The sequence below is a fragment of the Crassostrea angulata genome, chromosome 6 (genome assembly GCF_025612915.1).
Source record: "Crassostrea angulata isolate pt1a10 chromosome 6, ASM2561291v2, whole genome shotgun sequence".
Taxonomy (NCBI): Eukaryota; Metazoa; Mollusca; class Bivalvia; order Ostreida; family Ostreidae; genus Magallana; species Magallana angulata.
Genome location: NC_069116.1, coordinates 1,353,868 through 1,376,289, shown reverse-complemented (window position 1 = coordinate 1,376,289; position 22,422 = coordinate 1,353,868). Strand labels below are relative to the sequence as shown.

General features: G+C 32.9%; 2 protein-coding genes across 2 annotated transcripts; both read left to right on the top strand.

The window, feature by feature from the left end:
• The first annotated feature begins 4,253 nt into the window (after positions 1-4,253).
• LOC128190136 (uncharacterized) lies at positions 4,254-12,229 on the top strand. The gene is made up of 7 exons (XM_052862053.1): positions 4,254-4,372; positions 4,612-5,089; positions 8,646-8,655; positions 9,733-10,357; positions 10,609-10,759; positions 10,828-10,905; positions 11,198-12,229. The coding sequence occupies exons 2-7, from the start codon at positions 4,633-4,635 to the stop codon at positions 11,356-11,358; spliced, it is 1,482 nt and encodes a 493-aa protein (XP_052718013.1). The 5' UTR covers positions 4,254-4,372; positions 4,612-4,632; the 3' UTR covers positions 11,359-12,229.
• Positions 12,230-13,546: 1,317 nt separating this feature from the next.
• Positions 13,547-21,710, top strand: LOC128190028 (cytochrome P450 2B4-like). The gene is made up of 8 exons (XM_052861898.1): positions 13,547-13,952; positions 14,482-14,716; positions 14,814-14,925; positions 15,538-15,700; positions 15,913-16,049; positions 16,285-16,381; positions 20,911-21,117; positions 21,230-21,710. Exons 1-8 carry the CDS (start codon positions 13,577-13,579, stop codon positions 21,409-21,411), a joined length of 1,509 nt encoding a protein of 502 aa, XP_052717858.1. The 5' UTR covers positions 13,547-13,576; the 3' UTR covers positions 21,412-21,710.
• The last annotated feature ends 712 nt before the right edge of the window (positions 21,711-22,422 follow it).

The window sequence follows — 22,422 nt, the reverse complement described above, 5'->3', positions numbered from 1 at the left end:
GACTGACCCTCAAATGTTGGTTCAATGTTAGAAATGCTTTACCGCAGCATTGTACACATTAAAAACAAATTAAATTTAAAAAAACGTGGCCATTCCTATTTAACGGGTCGAAAAAGTTTGTTTGTAAATGTTTTCAATCAAAGCAACTCTTTTGAAAATCCAATTTGTATAGAAACAAGATTAAAAAATATGTTAGAGGTGACTCTGTTCTATTTTAAAAATGTCAATGCCATGGGAACTTCAACGTCTAAATTTGCAATTAAAAGTACATGATTTCTTTGAATTCATTTTTTCGAAGAAAAAAAACTAAGATTACAAGAATCACTTTCTTTGATATTTGATACTCCCCCCTAGATAGGACAAGGTCACGATCAACAGCACTGATATTAGGTAACACTCCATACAACATCACACAGAACATAATGTAAATAATTACATTCTTTAATTATTATGAGGTGATCAAATACGGTCGGGTTGATCAAATCAAATTAAGTCCGAAGGGCTTTATAATAAGTGATCACCCCCCCCCCCCCCAACACACACACACAAAATCGTATTTGATGATCTCATAATATTCAAGCAATAATTCCTTATTATTCATTTTCATATGAGATTAAGCAATTGTACGATTTAAATATTAGAATAGTTATTGGTGACGTGTATTGGACTATACATTACAGCAATTATTTTATAATGTTATCACAGAAGAACAACAACACTTGAACATGAACATATTCACAATTAACATTTAATTTTTGTCTTTTCAAAAATTTCACATCACATTTCGGTCATGTTGAGGAACTTTGTGTGTAAAACACATCTTGCTAGGGCCCTATATGTGGTGTAAAAGTCATAATACTGATCACATAGTCCGTCCGTAAATTATGAAACGGTTTTATATCGTTATCATAAATCTCTCACTGAAAACGTATATTTTTTATACAAGTTCCCACTTGTAATTTGTAAAAAAAATATTCGAATGAATCATTTTCGCAAACATGTTTAAAAATAGCTCTCTCTCTCTCTCTCTCTCTCTCTCTCTCTCTCTCTCTCTCTCTCTCTCTTTAAATCATTTTGGTCCTTTTGGTTTACCATAGGATATTATCAACAACGGTTCTTGTAAATTTGTTTGCATAAGCCGATCGTAGTTACAACATTTTATCAATTCTGAAAGTAAACGACTAAAAAAACTACATTCAGCAGAAACGATTCTGATTTTCAGAAAATTAAAAAAAAGAGTTAGCTTAAAAAACAGTTTGTTGCATCAGCCAATACGGTCTCTGATATGAATATGCCCCAAGTGATTTCGCCCCCATATGTTGTTAACGTGTCAAGTTATTTGAGTCATGTTATCATTACAACGTCTTTTGTATACATACAGTTTAATCATTTATAATTCAAGTTAAGATATAAAACTACAAACTTCCAAAATTAAGTACATGTATTATATATATATATATATATATATATATATATATATATATATATATATATATATATATATATATATATATATATATATATATATATATATATATATATATATAAATACTCATTTTAGGAGAAAAAAACCGTTGGTTTTGTAATGATTATTATAACTGTACAAGGAAATTACTCGTTAACTAAATTATTTTGTGTTCTAAATATTATTTACATCGAATATAACCTTTTTTTTGTCTTTCTTAACATAATTTTCATTTAAATTTCTTATTCATTGCATAATGTTTAACTTTATGTTCTTTGTTTACTAAAATTGGATAATGCTAGTTACTAACGGATGCAATGGCACCCAGGTTTTTTTTTCTTTTCGTAAAGGTGAGGCTATCGAGGGTCACCCGTTTCTACATTACCATGGCAACGATATTTATGCAATTATCAATGACAACTTATGCTATTTATTTGAATCTTCCCCTTTTGATTTTTACACAATATTTAACAGACAAAATATACAATTATGCTCTTTTTTGTAAACATAAATAATAGATTTGTATTCACCCGATGCAAAGTATCTGTTTAACTCTTCATAGATCAAAACAATTATATAAGTAAAGGTATTTCAGTTAAACCCTTTGTCTTATTCCTCACTATATAGCAATTAAATCTTTAAATCATTTTATTGTATTAATATTTATACACAAACTAATAATATTGTGAATTAACTTTTAATTTGTATATATATATATATATATATATATATATATATATATATATATATATATATATATATATATATTTTTTTTTAATTTATTTCTTTTTCAAGGAACAAACATACAGAAAAGACATTCAGTCACACACACATATGAACAAATACCTAAATGTATTATTTAGTGGTTACTTGCCTACAAAAAGAAAAAAATAGAAAGTTTAAGTTCAAAATATTGTATTTTACAAGTTTATATTGCAGCATATCATTCAATATTGTATTTTAGTTTTAAATGACAAAGGAAACCAATTAAGCATGGAATCTTATTTGACATAAGACAACAAAATATATATTGTTTCATATAAAGAATTATAAAATTAATGACTTTGTTATGAAACGACAATGGAAGTTGGCCAAGTATAATATTAGACATATTAAATCCGACTCTTTCAGAGGTCTTTCTGTAAATGTATAAACTAAGTTCACTCCACAGGGTATGTATTTTCTCACAAGAAATAAAAACATGTATAATAGTTTCAACATTACTTTTACAGAACCCACATCTGTCAGTAGTTTTGACATTAATTTTTTTTAAGGTAGAAGCCAACTGGAAGAATTTTGTGTAAATTTCTAAATTGAAGCCATTGTACAGAAGAATCTTTGGTAGCATTAAAACAAATCTTAAAAATGTCACATACAGTAAGATCTTCAACATTATAATCCGTTAGATCTGTTTTCCATTTGGTTACAGCAATTGGAACAACTACATTTTCATTCAAAACATTATAAATAATTTTTGTACACTTTTCATGGGGTATAATTGTTTGGAATAAAAATGGTATACATGGATTAGGATTTCTTTGAACAGAAGTCCTGTCAATATTATACATTTTGAAAAACTTAAAAATTGCTGTTTTAACACTATTATATTGCATTGTACATATAACCTTGAGACTGTATTTACATTTAAATTCCTCAATATCTAAAAAATTACAATTTTCATCATACAAATCTTGTATAACCTTTACACCGGTCTTGTACCAGGCTTTAATAAAAACATATTTATTTGCTATGTGTATATTCGAGTTATACCACACCGGAGTATTTAAAAAATTATATTTTACCTTTGGGTGATTCTTATAGGTAGTAATAAAACATAACCATGAATTTAACACATCTTTCCAAAAATCATTGTTTAACTTGTGTAAGCATTCAATTACAAAACTATCACCAAAATCAAACAATTTCTGTAAAAAAAACATTTCCATAAATGAAAAAATAAAAAATCCATCCAATGTTTGTGTGCTTTTGTAAGCCTTTTAATCCAAGAACACTTAAGAGATGTAATAAAATTGTTAATGTCAACCATTTTCAACCCTCCTGACGAATAGTCCTGAGTAATGACTGACCTCTTAACTTTATCAATCTTAGATTTCCACAAAAATTCAAAAATAGTTTTGTTAAGGTATGAAATTGTTTCTTTCTTTGGATTTGATAGTGATATGAATAAATGATTTAGTTTTGGAATGAGCAAACTTTTAATAACAGTAATTCTACCAATGGGAGTAAGAACTCGTCGTTTCCATTGCTGGACCATAGCTATAATTTTTGGAATTAGTAAATTATAATTCATATCGACAATATTATGAAGATCTACCGAGAACTGAATTCCTAAAGCGTTAAATGTTGTTGACCCCCAATCCAATTTCCATCTTGTGTGATGTTAACCTGATCTGAAATTTTTTTGATCCAATCCAAATAATCTTTGTCTTAGATGTATTTATTTTAAGTCCAGAAAAACTAGAAAAAAAATCTATGGTTTCTAGAGATGCAAAAAGAGATTTGGGTGAACCATCAAGGGCTAGTGAAGTGTCATCTGCATATCTTTTAATTTGTATTTAACAAAATGAGGCAAATGTTTACAAATATGGTGATAAAATAGTGAAGAACTTACTTATTTATGGGTTTTTTAATTTGGAAAAATTGAATCTCCGAAATGGACCTTTATGTAAAGAAAGATAGACTTCATTTACCTGTATTAGTCATTGCAACCACATACTTTAAAATGGGCCGAATCGACTCAGGACGGGATAAGCTGTGACCTACACTTAGTAAACTGGTTCTCTGTCCCAACAGTAGAGACAGAGAAAGCCTGGCGATCTGCCATAGAAAAATATTGTGTACACTGGTATTCTGTGATAATTGGCCTGAACAGAGAATATGTAATAGGTAATGTAATTATTTCAGTGCTTAGAATTTGTAAATATTTTATTTACAAATTTATTTCACTACATGAATTTCTTATTAATACCCTACTACATGTTCGCCATTTTGTTTTCTGTTGTTGTTAAATCGAAAATGAATTTCACAAAGTATGTATCCTTTAGATAGAAAATACTGGTAAAAACGGTATGTAAGCAAGGTTGGCACATAACAAACTTACCACTAAGCAATATATTACTTTACAGATCCTAAACTGAACACGAATTATGGGAGATGGGCAAATTAACACTGATTATTTGAGATATGAGTGGTACCGACTCCAATCATTTTCTAATGTGGAAGCCAACCAATCGGTAAGCTTATTACGCTTGGCAAGGGATGGATTTTATCATACTGGTCAAACAAACATTGTGAAATGTTGCTTTTGTGGATTTGAATGGCCTGATTGGTCTGATGGAAAAATACCTGATCACTGTGTTGAACGAAATCAGAATATCCCCATACATGCAGATAGGAGTATATTGGTGCCAAGTGGACAGTGTTTATCAGGGCCCACACCAACTCATTTCCATTACATAATACGGCCTCAAAACGTCGTCCATGAACGAAGTCTTCGTGCAACAGATTACTACAGGCAGAATCTTTCAGAAAGGTTAAATACAGATAGTAATGGGCATAATGAAAACCCATCTTCATGTGAAAGTTTACGTAAAAAGTCTAGTAGTTGTAATGTCCATTAGAAACAGTTTATCTTAATTCTTCAGCCAGCTAGCCATTAGCGCTTGCTGTGTGTTTATGTGAGACCAACAATTGTTTACATTATAAATGTTAGAATGCATGGGAAAGCATTAATCTGTGTGAAAGTTTAGTTAGAATAAATGTAGCATCCGAACCCACCACAAGTGTTATCTTTCTACTAAGCAATTTTACAATGGCGACGAGGATTTTTATTCAACTTTGAAGGAAAACACAATGGCAGAATCTGGATTACCGGTTTTTCCTAAATTTCCTGTCCATGCTGAGGGAGCAATAGGTACCCGATGGAGGAAATGGGTACAGAGACTGGAAAACTTATTCGTTGGAATGAAAATCACAGATAACAAGAGGAAACGTGCGCTACTCCTTCATTACGCTGGCGAGGAAGTCTATGACATTTTCGACACTTTTGCCGATACAGGGAATGACGAGAATTATGACCAAGCCAAAGATGCGTTGAAAAATTACTTTGAACCAAAAGTAAACAAGGAATACGAGCGGTACGTTTTCCGACAAACGAAACAATCGGAAGGGGAAACGGTGGACACATACCACACCCGATTGAGACAACTCGTTACAAAATGTGAATTTGCAGACAATGATAGTGAGATCAAGTCTCAGATCATACAGAGCTGCACATCATCAAAATTAAGAAGAAAAGCACTTAGTGAGGAGATGACACTCAACAAGCTATTAGAAACGGCAAGAACATTAGAACTGGCGGAGAAGCAGGCATCGGGAATCGAAAATAACAATTCCAGTGTAAACAAAATACACCAAAAGGAATCAGGACAAAGAACTCATCATTGGAAACCAAGGCGAAATCCAGAGCCGAGAACAAAAGGTACATATAGACAGAGTTCTAAATGTTATAACTGTGGCGGCCATTACCCCCACAAGACAAAGTGTCCAGCATTCAAACAAATCTGTAGTAACTGTGGACGAGAAAATCATTTCGCTGCTTATTGTAAATCAAAACCCCAGTTTAAGAAAAAACATGTTAAACAAATCCAGGACTGTGATGAAGATGATGGATACGTATTCAGCGTCAGGAACAACTCTACAACAAAACAACCAAAGTTTAATATTACGCTTAATGGGCAACGCTTTCACATGTTGATTGACACAGGCTCCAGTGTTAATATTTTGGACGAGGTCACATTTTCCAAACTGCATCCAAAACCTAAACTGAGCAAATCAAGTACAAGAATTTTCGCATATGGTTGTAAAAACGACATAAAAACGTTTGGATATTTCACTGCGACCATTGAAACAAAGTCCAAAATAGCTGTTGGAAAATTCTATGTAGTCGAAGGAAATTGTGGTACACTCCTAGGATACCAAAGTGCCGTAGATCTTGGTATCATACCAGTGATCAATCGTTTGTCAACAGATGTGAATGAAATATGTGAAGAGTTTGCTGACTTGTTTCAAGGAATTGGAAAAATAAAAGATGTAAAAGTGAAAATTCACGTCGATAAAAGCATCAAACCTACTGTTCAGCCTCACCGACGGATACCTTTCCATTTACGAAAGAAAGTAGAAGCAGAGTTAAGAAGGCTTGAGGATCTTGACATCATCGAGAAAGTAGAAGGCCCTACACCTTGGGTTTCACCAATTGTCGTTGCACCCAAACCGAAAAAACCAGATGAAATTAGGATGTGCGTGGATATGCGTTTACCTAATAAGGCAATTCAAAGAACAAGACATATCACACCTACAGTTGATGACATAATTCATGATTTAAATGGAGCCAAAATCTTCTCAAAATTGGATATGAATGCAGGGTATCACCAAATTGAATTGGAAGAGCAATCAAGATACATAACGACGTTCACAACTCACGTAGGATTGCGCCGATATAAACGTCTCAACTTTGGCATTTCATCAGCTGCTGAAATTTTTCAAGAGACTGTTAGTGAATCACTCCAAGGCTTACAAGGGGTAAAGAATATGAGTGACGACATCATAGTGTATGGGGAAACACAAGAACAACATGATACGCGTTTAAGAAAAGTCATGGAACGGCTACGGGAGCGCAACATAACACTAAACCGACCAAAATGTGAGTTTAACAAACAAAAGCTATCTTTTTTTGGCTATGTATTTTCCGCAGATGGCATTTCAGCTGATCCTGCTAAAATACAAGCTATCAAGTCAGCGAAAAGTCCAACAAACACAAGTGAAGTGAAAAGTTTTCTTGGAATGACAAATTATGTATCTAGATTTATTCAAGATTACTCAACAATTACGCAACCGATAAGGATTCTCACACAGAAGAATATGGCGTGGAAGTGGGAAACGAAACAACAGTTGGCGTTTGAAAAGCTAAAGAATTCACTTACAAGTGATACTGTTATGTCATACTATGACCAGAACAAATCAACGGAAGTAGTTGTTGATGCAAGCCCAGTTGGACTTGGAGCTATCCTTTCCCAGGAAGGAAAAATTGTTGCGTATGCAAGCAGATCATTGACCCAAGTAGAACAACGTTATTCACAAACAGAAAGAGAAGCTTTAGCCATCGTTTGGAGCTGCGAACATTTTCACTTGTACATATACGGATCCAGGTTTACATTGGTTACTGACCATAAACCGCTAGAAAGTATATTCAACAATCCGAAATCAAAACCGCCTGCAAGGATTGAAAGATGGCGTTTGCGTTTGCAAGCATATGATTTTCATGTCAAATATAAGAAAGGAGTTGACAACCCAGCCGACTATATGTCCAGACACCCGGATATACGAACCGATGAGAATGGATCAAAAGAAGAAAAAATAGGGGAAGAATTTGTCAACTTTGTTGCACAACATGCTGTCCCAAAAACTGTTACTTTATTGGAAGTAGCGGAAAGCACAGCAAATGATGCAAATCTACAAATGGTTATTCAAAATCTGAGGACTGGAAAATGGAAAACTAAATCTGACAATATGTCAATGCAGTCGTTTTACAAACTAAGGAACGAGCTGTGTATTGGAAAACATGAAGAGATGGAAATTCTTTTAAGAGGATCAAGACTAGTGATTCCTTCATCACTACAGAGGAAAATAGTCGACATAGCACATGAAGGACATCAAGGCATTGTTAAAACGAAACAATTGCTAAGGGAAAAAATTTGGTTCCCTGGAATCGACTCAATGGTAGAAAACCTATGCAAATCTTGCATCCCATGTCTATCATCTGTTCCTGCCAACAAGATAGAACCGTTGAGGATGTCAAAGCTACCAAACAAACCGTGGTTGGAAGTAAGCGTAGATTTTTGCGGTCCTTTCCCATCCGGAGAATACTTACTAGTGGTAATTGACGACTATTCGAGATATCCGGAGATAGAAATTGTATATTCAACTTCAGCAAGATCAACAATGACGAAATTGGATAAGATTTTTTCTACACATGGAATTCCGAATATTGTCAAGACAGACAACGGACCTCCATTTCGAAGCCATGAATTTAACGAATTTACGAAATATATGGGATTTACGCACCGTAAAATTACACCATTATGGCCAAGAGCTAATGGAGAAGTTGAACGGTTTATGCGGACCATAGGAAAAGTTGTCAAAACATCGCATGCAGAGAGCCGCAATTGGAAACAAGATATTTTCCAATTTCTGAGAAATTACCGAGCAACGCCCCATTCTACAACAAAAGTTCCACCGGCGGAAGCTTTATTTGGAAGAAATATAAAAGTTCGTCTTCCGGAAAACCCTAAAACAACGAAATTCAGAAAAACGGAAATGCGGAGACGGGATGAAAATCAGAAACAAAAGATGAAACATTATGCAGACAAGAAAAACAATGCGAAGCATTCGTCTTTAAGAAAGGGAGACAGAGTTATTGTTCAACAAAAGAAACGCAATAAACTATCTACTCCGTACGAAATTGAGCCATTGGAAGTCATAGGGAAAAAGGGATCCATGATAACAGCATCAAATGAAAACAAAACCGTTACAAGAAACTACAGTGCATTCAAAGAAATAAAACCAGCAGAAGTTATTATTGACCAGTCTGATAAATGCGACAACGGAGATGTAAACAACCCAGAAACCAACACAGAAACAACGAAGTCTCCAGATGCGATACCAATGACTCCGCGCTATAATTTAAGGCAGAAAACAAATCGTCCAAAATATCTAGATGATTATGTTTCTAAGTAAAACATAACAAGTCGTGTTGAGAGGCATAATAATCCTCTGGCTTGTTCCGTGTAGTTCTGTTTTATAATCAATCTTGTATTAATTAGTTATGTATAAATGTTGTGAGTGACTGATAACATCTTATAAACAAAAGGAACGTTTCTATATAATTTGGACAATGTTAATATCAGTGATAATTTCATAAGTGACTTTCATAAACAAACAATAAATGAACACAATTAAAATTCAAAGGAAAGGAGGGATGTAATGTCCATTAGAAACAGTTTATCTTAATTCTTCAGCCAGCTAGCCATTAGCGCTTGCTGTGTGTTTATGTGAGACCAACAATTGTTTACATTATAAATGTTAGAATGCATGGGAAAGCATTAATCTGTGTGAAAGTTTAGTTAGAATAAATGTAGCATCCGAACCCACCACAAGTGTTATCTTTCTACTAAGCAATTTTACAGTAGTAATGGAAGTAGACAAACACAGCGTCAAAATGAAGAACAAAATAATAGTAATCTTGAAACTGCTGTAGAAATTCAAGGTTGCGCTGATTCTACACAATCCACCAATTATGCAAGAAGAAAATTTACAGAATCCAAAATATCACATGACATAGAAAAGAATGGAAGATTAAAGTCTTGTACAACTCGAACATCAACAACGCCAGTTGGACCACAATGCTCAACCCGAAACAGAAACACATCTGTGAACCACACGGTTGTGTCAACTGAAGATAGTTCTGAAAGATCTCAAATGAGCTCTAAACCATGCAAAGATTCTGTTAATGGAGCTTTGCGCCTGTCTGGCATAAAACCACATTTACACGTAAGTCCTGTAAAGCCTCAACTCAGTAAAGGAGTAAAGAAATGCACAGGAGTCCCGCGGGTATATAAGGACCGGCTTGCAACGTTCCAGGGAGTGTCCATTCCTCAGCCATCAGACATCCTAGCGGCGAATGGGTTTTATTATATAAGGAGCTCTGTAGCAGTGAAATGCGCGCATTGTGAAGAGGTGTGGAATGTAAAAGACAGCAGACAGAGTTCCAATACTGTTCACAAGCCAGACTGCAAGTTCCATCTGACCCAAGAGGTTTGCTTTTTTAATGTTTAAAAAAAATACAAACCTGTTAACTTAAAAATATTACTTATAACAGTGTATTCCACAATTCTAGAATGTAAAAAAAAACTATAAGGAGTCCATGGAATGGCGATTATATTTATGTTCAACCATGTAACGATAGGATATATGTTAATATTTATAGTATGTTTAATTTTTATAAAGGCCTGGAGAGGAATGTCTAATTTACAAAATGTACTTTGATTCCAAAAATACAATTTTAGGAATCCGAAAGTAGTGAAACATCATCTCAGCCCAACAGTATGTCTGACACTGATGTATCAAGTCTCCCCGCTGTACAGGAAGTCAACCAGTTTGGATTCCACACACCAGACATCGTCAATGCCTACCGGGAAATATCATCGGATAGCCTAGGTGAGTGAGATATTGTAATTTTGTCTCACAAGTATTGTACATACATGTTTGTTTCTTTTTGTTTGCAGATTTTCGATGCATAACCCAAACACATATTATGAGCTACTTCTATGAAGACGACAAGGATGAAGAAAGCACTGAAGAAGGTTTATATTTTAAATTTATAAAAAGTAATAGTAAGAATGATGAATGAAATATACCAGCTAATATAAATGACTTTGACACAGAATATTGTCATTCCATGAAAGGAAGAATTTATTTACATATATGTTTGTTTACATCATGAAAAATTCCAGTTTAGAACATTTAAAAAGAATAATATTAAAATTAATCATGAATGTAAAATGATTACCTGGCAATAGAATGCCATTTTATCTCTTTCCTATTCTGTAATCAAAGAGAATGTTCAACATTTAAATAACTCTTATTTTTTTTAAGATGGCATCGGTTGTGCGTGCTGTAAGTGCTTACGGGATGTGATTTCCGAGCTGTATCTCCCCTGTCTTCATGGCTGTTGTTGTGACTGTAAGTCACGTGTCCTTCGTCATTGCCCAAAATGTGACGCCATCATCAAGTCAAAACTTGATATCTATACATAAGATGTTGTGAACAATGCCAGTGTGAACTGTTAATTTCAAACAATGGATATTTTGTCTTTTTTACCTTATGTTTTGGTTTTATTGTTGGTCAGAGAAGAAACCAATGTGTGATAAAGAACTTCTGCATCTGACAATGAGAACAATAATTCAAACCAATTTGTTATTCCAATTTTCATATCTTTGATAGAAAAAAAATTTGGATGTGAATATTGAATGATGTTTATAGATTGTGGAAAATTATGTAATATTACCATTAATATAGATTGTAGGCAAATGATAAATAAAATGTTACTGTTTAAATAGACTGTAGAAAAATTATATGTATGAAATAATAGTTTTTAGTAGTTTGTAGACGAACGATATGTATCAGAGAAAACTTTTTTAATAATGTTTGCTTTTTGATGTAAATTAACATAATATTATGCATTTTCACAATATTTTCTATTTACATTTAGCGTGATTTTCACGAAACACTTTTAATTATCTTATTGTTTGTTCGCTTTTTTCTTAGTTTCGAAGCATTAAACTGTGTGAAAGATATTAATTGTACTTTTTGTTTTTTATATTATAAAACTAAACATGTTTTTATTCGAGTATATTGATTTAAATTTTTTTTAATATGATTCTACCCTGATAAAGTGAAACAGCAAGAATACTTCATTTATTTCATTTACAGATATGAAATGGCATTTTTTTTCATTTGTTAGAACCAATAGTTGTATTATGATTCCCTACCTCATATACAAAAGAATGAGAGTTGTCGAACTTTGACGATTTAGATGCATTCACATTAGAAAAGGTCTTTTTTTCTTTGCTCAAGGGCTTGATTAATTATATATCATTTTATAAAAGTTTCTGTATGATCTAATGTTGAAGTATGTATATCAAGACAATAAACAAAATCATTAAATATTGTAAGTAAGATTTTTTAAAACATAAAAAATATTATGTTAAAAAGGAGTGTAAAAGGAGTGTAATCAAAAAGCAATTCATAAAGAGCATTTTAATTCCACATACATGATATACCTTTATATAACTAGTGTCTGCTGTATCTCTTGCAACAATAAATATCTTCCAAACAATTGAAATATTTCAATATCCATTTGCAAATTAAGAACAATAAAATATTATAATACTTTGGAAAAAAGTATTGACCTTTACGTCATCACCATTAAATAGGCAGAATCGTTTTGTATGTCATTAAGCTGTTTACAGATTTTTAAACAAAGTAATCATTTACAGCTAAAACTTGTTATTAAAGTATGGTAATTGTCCCTAAATCTCATCCATTATAAATATTATAGTATCTGACAGGTACGGATATTTAAGAGGATTCAATGGGCCATATTTAGACTGTATTGATATCCTTAACAAGGGATTTGTAATAAAAATAAGAACATACCTAATTTAAAAGGTAAAACATATTAATCAGTTTACTGAATTATAGTTCATAGTTACATAATGTAAACACTTTTAGAATGATTTAATGGTTAATTCGTTGGCCATTCAGCCTCTTTAAAAAGTATACGTGAACCTTCTGTCAGGTAGACTTATTTATTTAAGAGTCGTGACTTGTATGTATTTGTATGTCGCCTTCTTATTAAATTATTATAACGGCTAACTAGAAAGCGATGTCGACATTTGAGATTTGCTTGCAGATTTGTTTTCAGATCTTAGAAAACCAAATGTTACAAAGGTTGCAGCAATATAAAGTGGCATCGTCTGCTGACTAGACGGCATGATGACCTGAAAACTCGATGATTAAAATTATCTTACAATTCGACTCACCGATTAGTATGACGAATTGCAAGAAAGTCATGTTATTACGTTGACAATATAGTAATTACTTGATCACAAAAGCATGACTATGTACACGTTAATGTATGATAAGTCGACAGATAATCTGAAAATGAAACATAAGGTTGACAATGCATCGTAATACTATTGTCTAAAGAGTCTTATATGATAAGTGTTAGCAGAAGTATATCACCATTACTTCATGTAGAAAAGATAACCCCTGTTATTTTTAACCTTTTATGCGTTAACTAGGTACCCCTTTTATCATTACAAGGTTGCGTAACATGCATGGTGGGTCAAAAAATATAGGGTGCATCTACCTCGCTTACGTTTACATAGGAGGAGTAGGGCATTATATCATAAAACACATACAGATCAGAAAGGAGCGAGATTTATTCAGAAGGTTTTGAAATTTTTGAAAATGCTGTTTTCACTTTGGACTACGGGAGCTTCACTTGCCAAACATATAGACCTTACTACTTTTCTGGTCATAACGTTGTTGTTTCTAATCGCCCTCTGTGTAATTTCCACCCCACGTACCGACATACCCGGTCCCCTGGCTCTGCCATTTGTTGGAAACTTGATATTTTTTCTTCGCATGGGCACAAGACACCACGAAGAGTATTTGCGTTTAAATAAAACGTATGGCGACATATTTCGACTGTTTTTTGGGAATCGTATGTTCATCACAATATGCGGATATGATACTATTTGTGACGCTTTTGTGAGACAGGGTTCTGTATTGAGCGACCGCCCAGAGGGGTTATTTCACCCTGGACCCGGGTATGAAGAGGCAGGTAATGTTATCTGTAATAAATTTATCATATTCAAGTGCAATGTTGTATTGCACAATTTCAATAAAGGCAGTTGATGTTTCTTAATTCTTTAAGCTTATTGTGAAAAAAAAATGTTGTTGATGATGGTGTATGTAATGTTGTTCCATTTGAAATATTTACATTTGCAAATATGTGTCCTTAAATAAACCTATGGGATAGCAACAACGTTCAATTCTGTATAAACTTGTTCGTGATGTCACAATGATCACAACACGCGCTCATGGCTTGTAGCTTGGACTATTGTAAACATAAAATCTCGGTAATTTTAACAGCTCGGAAAGATTTGTCTTTTCCAAACGTAAATTTAAGTAATAAACAGCAATATTAAAAAGTTAACCGGGATATGAAGTTGGATGGTAAATGAAGGCTTTATAGGATTTGATCACATGACCAACCAACTTCATATCCAAGTGAACTTTTTAAATTGCTGTTTATGTCTTAATTGAAAGATACAACCCAACGTAATGTTTACTAAAATATTTTAATGTAGCCCCTGGAGTACTTTTCACAAGTGGTGAAGCGTGGAAAAGAAACCGTCGGTTTGCGATGCAAACAATGAGAGATATTGGTATGGGCAAAAAGATAATGGAAGAGGTCATTGCAGATGAAGCGAGTGTTCTGTGTGCCGATATCGCCCTTTCCAACGGTAAACCGATCGACAACATACGGGACCTTTTGGGCATGTCCGCCAGTAACATCGTGCACTATGTTTTGTTCGGATATAGGTGATATCTAATTGTTGGAAATTTGTGGATTTCGTGGAAAATTATTTAACATTAACAGCAGCAAAGTTTTCAAAATTTTAATCTTTCTTTACAACAGATGTAATCATGATGACGAGCGGTTTTTGAACACTATTAAGGCTTCTGAAACGATCTTCAAAGCACCTAACCTAGGCTTTCATCTATTGCCAAAATTTGTACAAAACTTTATCGTATGTGGAATTTGCATTTTAGTCTGATACTGTAAACGTACTACATTAGGCTGTGTATTCTATTTAGCGCTTTTCGCGAAATGCGGCTTCTGCTAAATTGAGAATATCGCTAAATGCCATGCATATATGTATAAGAATAGTCACATTCAGTAATACGCTAATTCAAATCTACGCCAACTTGTTAAAAAAAACTAATTTCCGCCAAATATCGTACACGCCAAATATGATACGTTTACAGTAATTAATCAGCCTCTAGCCTCTAAATATTTCTAAATCTGAAAGGAATCCTTAGTATTTTTCCTTACAGACAGTCTTCTTTATCTAACAGTTAATTTTGGGATTTTAAAAAAAATCTTGAGAATTAGTTCAGCATATGTAATTTTCTCATTTATATAAAATTTCCTAATCTTGATTGGTTTTTTTAATAATGGACAATTTGTAATTCGCTTTTGGCTTTTATCAATTTATATAAAATGTTGCAAAATTAAAGATTACTACAGATTTTATATTTTTACAAACGGAAACACGCTATATATTTTAATAAGGTTCTACAATTCTGCAGTATATATCTTTAAGTAAAATGAAAAATGTGGTCTTCTTTTCTTTTTCCAGGGAACTGGCGAGGAAGATAGACTAAGGGCTCAGGGCGATGCATCCAGTTATTTAAAGTATCAGATTGAAGAGCATGAGAAAACGTTCAACAGAAACAACATCAGAGATCTGGTTGACCAGTTCCTGACAACTATCCCTCCTGAGGAGGATTCAAACCAAAAGTGTAGGAAAATGAAAGACTTATGCAGGATTGAAATAAAAGATGTATTTTCGAGAAAATGCCTTTAACTGTAGGATTGATTATATGATTATTGTGTAAAATCTTAATTTTTAGGAAAATGATAGGGACTTTTGTTAAAAATATTTGCCAGAGATTCATTAGACTGTCAGGACTCCAAATCGGAAAAATCTAGTACTCGTCTTTCTCGTTTCTAGTATTACGTATGTATCTTATGGTGCTGGAGCTGTTTATAGCCGGAACCGACACGACCGCCACTCAATTGGAATGGACGATCCTGTACATGATGGGCTACCCGAAAGTACAAGAAAGATGTTATGAAGAAATAGAGAAAGTAAGTTTTTTTTATCGCCATATCATTCATTTGTTTAACGTTGCCCTTCTATATGCCTTTCTACAAGAGTCTTACCAACAATGTCCTTCTGAATCAACTCTCTCTCTCTCTCTCTCTCTCTCTCTCTCTCTCTCTCTCTCTCTCTCTCTCTCTCTCTCTCTCTCTCTGTCTCTCTCTCTCTCTCATTGCATCATTTTCGTATTCTTGTACTTCATATGGTACCTTTTTATTTAAGGTTGTAGGACTAAACAGAAGCATCTACTACTCCGACAGGAATACTTTACCATTTGTGGAGGCAACACTCCTGGAAGTGCAAAGAGTTTCCAATATCAGTAAGGATATTTATCTATCAAGTTCTCATTCTTTAATTATGAGGGTCTCTAAAGATAGATAGATTCATGTTGTAACGAATGTTAGAACATTCTACACTTATGATGGTTCCGTAAGATAGATTTTATGTTGAAACAAATGTTAGAATACTCTACACTTATGATGGTTCCTAAAGATAGATTTTATGTTGTTGCGAATGTTGTAACCAATTCAACAAGACTGCGTCAAAACAAGTTAGGCAGGACGCTGTTTGACACAATTTCCAAAGTTCAAATTCTTGTTAAAACGGTTCTTTTTTTATTTTTTTAGAGATAGAAATGAGCGTCCCGCAATTTATTTCATTTATTCCCAAACATGTTCAAACTAGCCATTATAATTTTTTTTTATCAATACCTTTTTTCTATTTTTTTTATTTGTATTACATGTAAATCTATTTCTATTGAATATATTTTATCAATCTTTTATTTATAAGAGCAAACAAAATATACAAAAACTTCAATAATTAGCGTACAGACATATTGTATAGTTCCTTAATTTTTATATCAATTCTGCATATAAATATATATGCTTTCATTGAGTGGACGTTTAAAAGTCTCTAACTGGTTGTCTTAAAAACATGTATATTAATACATGTTTAAATATATCAATATATACATAAAAATAATATGTTTCTTTAGGTAGATAATTCCTTATTGTTTATGTAATATGTATGCAGAGATACATGTACGTCGATAATCTATAGTGATGCATAATTAGGACTCACAATATTTGCGTCTAATACATGTGCACACATAAAAAACATTTGTGTATAAAAATAGGAAAAACTGGTAAAATATAAGTTATCTTAGTAAAAGATGGAGATATATAAAGTAAATGCACATGTAATATTGTGGCTAGTCCGAGGGACAAACACATATACATATAGTCAATCACATGGTCCCCGGGTGTAGCACATAAACATGTAGGCAGACCCTTAGTGTCTAGGGTATACAACAGTAATCACAATATATTTATTAATGTTTTAAGTTTTGATGAATATGGTCAAAATGGTTCTATTAACGTGAACTATACTTTTCTAATCACATTTTGTCTGTTGTCCGTCTGTCCGTAAATTTTCCAGAACCAATGACCAATTTCAACCAAACTTGACACACGGCACCCTTAGGCAAAGAGGTTTCAAAGTTGGAAAAAATTAAGGACCGCACTCTTTTTCAAAGGGAAATAATTGAAAATTATTAAGAATTTTATATAAATCTTCTTCTCAAAAAGCATTTGGCCAGGAAAGCTGAAAATATAGAGTAAATCATTAATTAAAAATGTTTTTTCTCAGAAACCAATTAGCCAGGAAAGCTGAAACTTGTGTGGAATCATCCCCAACTAGTTTAGACTCAAGTTATCAAAACCATGATCCCTGAAAGTAGGGTAGGGCCATAATGTTTGGGTCCGAATTTTTACAAAGGAATAGATAAAGTAAATCATTAAAAATCTTCTCAGCAAGTAAAGCTGAAACTTGTGTGGAAGCATCATCATGTAGTGTAGACTCAAACTTGTGATAATCATGATCCCTGAGGGTACGGTGGGGCCACAATAGAGGGGTCGAGCTTTTACATAGGTAAATATTTAAAAATCTTAAGCTGAAACCTGTGTAGAAGCATCGAGAGGTAGTGTAGACTCAAAATTGTGAAAATCATGACCCTTGGATTAGGGTTGGGTCACAATGGGTGTCGCATTTTTACATAGGAAGACATAGAGAAAATCTTTTAAAAACTTCTCAAAAACCGATAGGCCAGAATAGCTTAAACTTGAGCATCATCAAGTAGGTTATATTCAAGTCTGTTCAAATCATGATCCTCTTGGGTAGGACGGGGTCCCAACGAGGGGGGGGGGGGCAAAAAATTAATTGGAATATATAGACAAAAATCTTTAAAAATATTCCTCTAAAAACCATTTGCCTAGAAAAAGTTGTAACTTTAGTGAAAGCAACTTCAGATAATGTAGATTGAAATGCGTTTAAAGCAAAATCTTGCGGGCTGGGATGGGGCCACATTGGGAATCCAATTTAACATAGGAAACCATTTGACATATTGTTGATTCTTTAAAATTGTTTTGACAGCATCTTGAGTCTTTAATATTGTTTTGACTTTGGCCCTGGACGATTCTTTTGCCTCACAAGGGGTCAGAGTTTGAATTAGGTTTATATCCCATAAATAAACAATTGTATTAGATCTTTTTGAGAACTGCAATGCTCAACATGTGATATGACTATAAAATTATCCTGTCAGAAACAGGACTTGATTAAGAACAAGGGACGTCAACTTCATTCGGATACTTTAGTCGATTAATCAGGGCTTTAATCGAGCAATAATCGAGTACTCCTTGATTTTGAAATTGCGTGGGGTTTTTTTTTTCAAAGAAAACAATGCTACTGTGACGACTGCCACATGCACAAAATCTTAAGGTTAAAAAATAATATGTACTCAAACTTGATAAAAATTAAATTGAAAACTTTTATCTCAATATCCGAGCCCAATATCATATCAATAGAACTGCGTTAAAAAATGAAATTGTTTCTTCTTTACTTTCAGTTTATAACGAGTCATCGACTAGGAATTTTTTTTTATAATTTATTTCTTTTTCAAAGAAACAGACATGCAAAACAGACATTCAATCATACACATACACACACTTACACACTTATGAATAAACACTGAAATTTATTATTTTGTGGTTAACGTTACTTGCTTACATGGAAAAAAATTTAGTATAGAAAAAAAATATTCATGATACAGTGTAATAAAAATAAATCAGATATCAGCAGCCAAGATATCTTTCCAACTATCTCATAAGTTTTCAAAATATTGTAGTTTACCAGTTTGTATTGCAGCATATCTTTCAATATTGTATTTTAGTTTTAAGTGACAAAGGAAACCAATCAAACATGGAGTCTTATTTGACATAAGATAACAAAAAATATATTGTTTCATATACAGAATTATAAAATTAATTACTTTGTTATGAAATGACAATGAAAGTTGGCCAAGTATAATATTAGACATATTAAATCCAATTCTTTCAGAGGTCTTTCTATAAATGTATCAACTAAGTTCACTCCACAGGGTATGTATTTTCTCACAGGAAATAAAAACATGTATTATTGTTTCCACATTGTTTTACAAAACCCACATGTGTCGGTATTTTTAATATTGATTTTTTAAAGGTAGTATCCAACTGGAAGAATGTTGTGTATAATTCTAAATTGAAGCCATTGTACAGAAGAATCTTTGGTAGTTTAAAAACAAATCTGAAAAATATCATATACAGTAAGATCTTCAACATTATAATCTGTTAGATCTGTTTTCCATCTGGTTACAGCAATTGGAACAACCACATTTTCATTCAAAACATTGTAAATAATTTTTGTACACTTTTCATGGAGTATGATTGTTTGGAAAATAAAATGGTATACATGGATTAGGATTTCTTTGAACAGAAATCCTGTCAATGTTAGACATTTTAAAAAACTTAAAAATTGCTGATTTAACACTGTTGTATTGCATTATACATATATTCTTGAGATTGTATTTACATTTAAATTCTTCATAACTTAAAAAATTACAATTTTCATCATAAAAATCTTGTATGACCTTTACACCATTCTTGTACCAGGTTTTTATGAAAACATATTTGTTTGCTATGAGTATTTTTGAATTGTACCACACCGGAGAATTTAAAAGATTATTTTTTGCCCTTGGGTGATCAATATTGGTAATAATAAAACATAACCATGAATTTAACACATCTTTCCAAAAATCATTGTTTACCTTGTGTAAACATTCAATTACAAAACTATCACCAAAATCAAACAAATTCTGTAAAAACTCATTTCCATAAATGGTAAATAAAAAATCCATCCAAGGTTTGTGTGATTTTGTCCATGAACACTTGAGAGATATTATAAAACTGTTAATATCAACCATTTTCAAACCTCCTGATGAATAGTCCTGTGTAATGACTGACCTCTTAACTTTATCAATCTTAGATTTCCACAGAAATTAAAAAAAAAATATTAAGGTTTCTTTGGATTTGGTAGTGAAATGAATAAATGATTTAGTTTCGGTATGAGCAAACTTTTAATAACAGTAATTCTACCAATGGGAGTAAGAATTCGTCGTTTCCATTGCTCTACCAGAGCTATTATTTTTTGGAATTTGTAAATTATAATTCTACGAGGAATTCGACTAGGAAATTTTAGTCGATGATCGTCGTAACCGAGCGATAGTGGAGTACTCGAATACCCGTTGACATCACTATAATATAAACATAAGAATACCCGGGAGGAAGGACGGATTTTTTAAACAGGATCTATATGTATTATACAACATTGTTCACATATTTTGTATTGACTCCATTAAGCTGATTTTATCATGCATAATGTTGCTCAGGTGAGCGATCTGGGCCATGGGCCTCTTGTTAGAGAAAACCAATTAAATATAAGCCATGATTGATTTCTTTTTGTTATTGTTTCCAAAAGCAATGTCCTTACCCCATGTATCGGCAGAGGATATATCAATTGCTGGCTATCGGATTCCAAAAAATACCATGGTAACAGCATTTTTTGCATCCGTCCATTTGGATCCAAAACTTTACCCAAACCCTGAAAAATTCCAACCTGAGAGATTTCTGGGTGAAAACTCCGGAAATGTGAATAAAAAGGAAATGATTATTCCTTTCTCAATAGGTAAGGTAAAACATAGACAAACAATGTATAATATTATTTAATTACTTTTCCGTGTTTACTTGTGTGTCTGTTTAATAAATATTGTATGTATTAACATAATTGTTTCTTCTAGGTCCACGAATTTGTCCCGGAGAAACATTAGCAAAAGCTGAAATGTTTATATTATTTGCAAATTTGATTCAAAAATTCAAATTCTGCAAGGCGTCTCCTGATGACGAATTGTCCTTTGACGGAGTGACGGGTCAGATCAGATACGCACGTCCGTACAGGGTCAGGGCGGAACCCAGAAACTGACCGTCGATGGAGGGGCTTCTTTCACATACATGATGTATTCGGTTTAACATTTAGGCGCATTATTGTACATAGTACATAGGAATATCAAGTACCGAGGCTCGTTCAAACTTTCTCACAGCGAATTTTAATGAGTAGCATGCTTGTTGGGTTTTCCTGTAGCATTTTAATGTCAACGCAACATAAATCAAAGTACTGAAGAACTGACGGGAGTTGATTTTGTCGATGTTTATTTATTTTAAAATCAATGATATATATGTTATTTTGCATGACAAGTACATGTAGTTTTTAATTTGAATTACGCACATTTTTATGATATAAATTTTTTGACTTGTTCGACAAGAATGTCGAGAAACCCCCATACGAATCATGTTCAATAATATTTAAAGATAAAATAAATTCAATCAAACTATGTATCAGTAATACAAATATTTCTCGAAAATTGTATGGATCCAAGCAATATTGAACTCTAGTCTCGTTCAACCAAACGCTCGGCTGACACCATAATTCTCCGACAAGAATTTACGAAGACAGCCGAGCGTCGAGTTCAACGAGACTATATTGAACTCTAGATCTGGCGTAGGAATACATACGACTACAAAACATATTTAAATTGTTCGTACAATTTAAAATCTGACGATTTTCAATGTATTTATAAATAAGTTTCCTTGAAAAACAATGCTTCAATGTATTTATAAATAAGTTTCCATGAAAAACAATGCTTTAGTATACATTACATCGAATTTATCAATTATTTTCAAGAACTAAGTATTCAAGTTGTCAGCAGCAATGACTTGTGCTGAGGTCCAAACACTGTTTCATTTTCGGTTTGTCTGAGTAACTGCATAAGAGAGTTGATTAAAAGCAACTCCCAAAAAGATGTTCAGTGAACATTTTGGGTGTCCAGTGAAGTAATCTGATATAATGCCAATGTTTAATATGAAATACATTACAAAATATTATCGGTCGATCTGCAAATACAAGGGGTTAACCAAAGGTAGTGTTACGAAATGC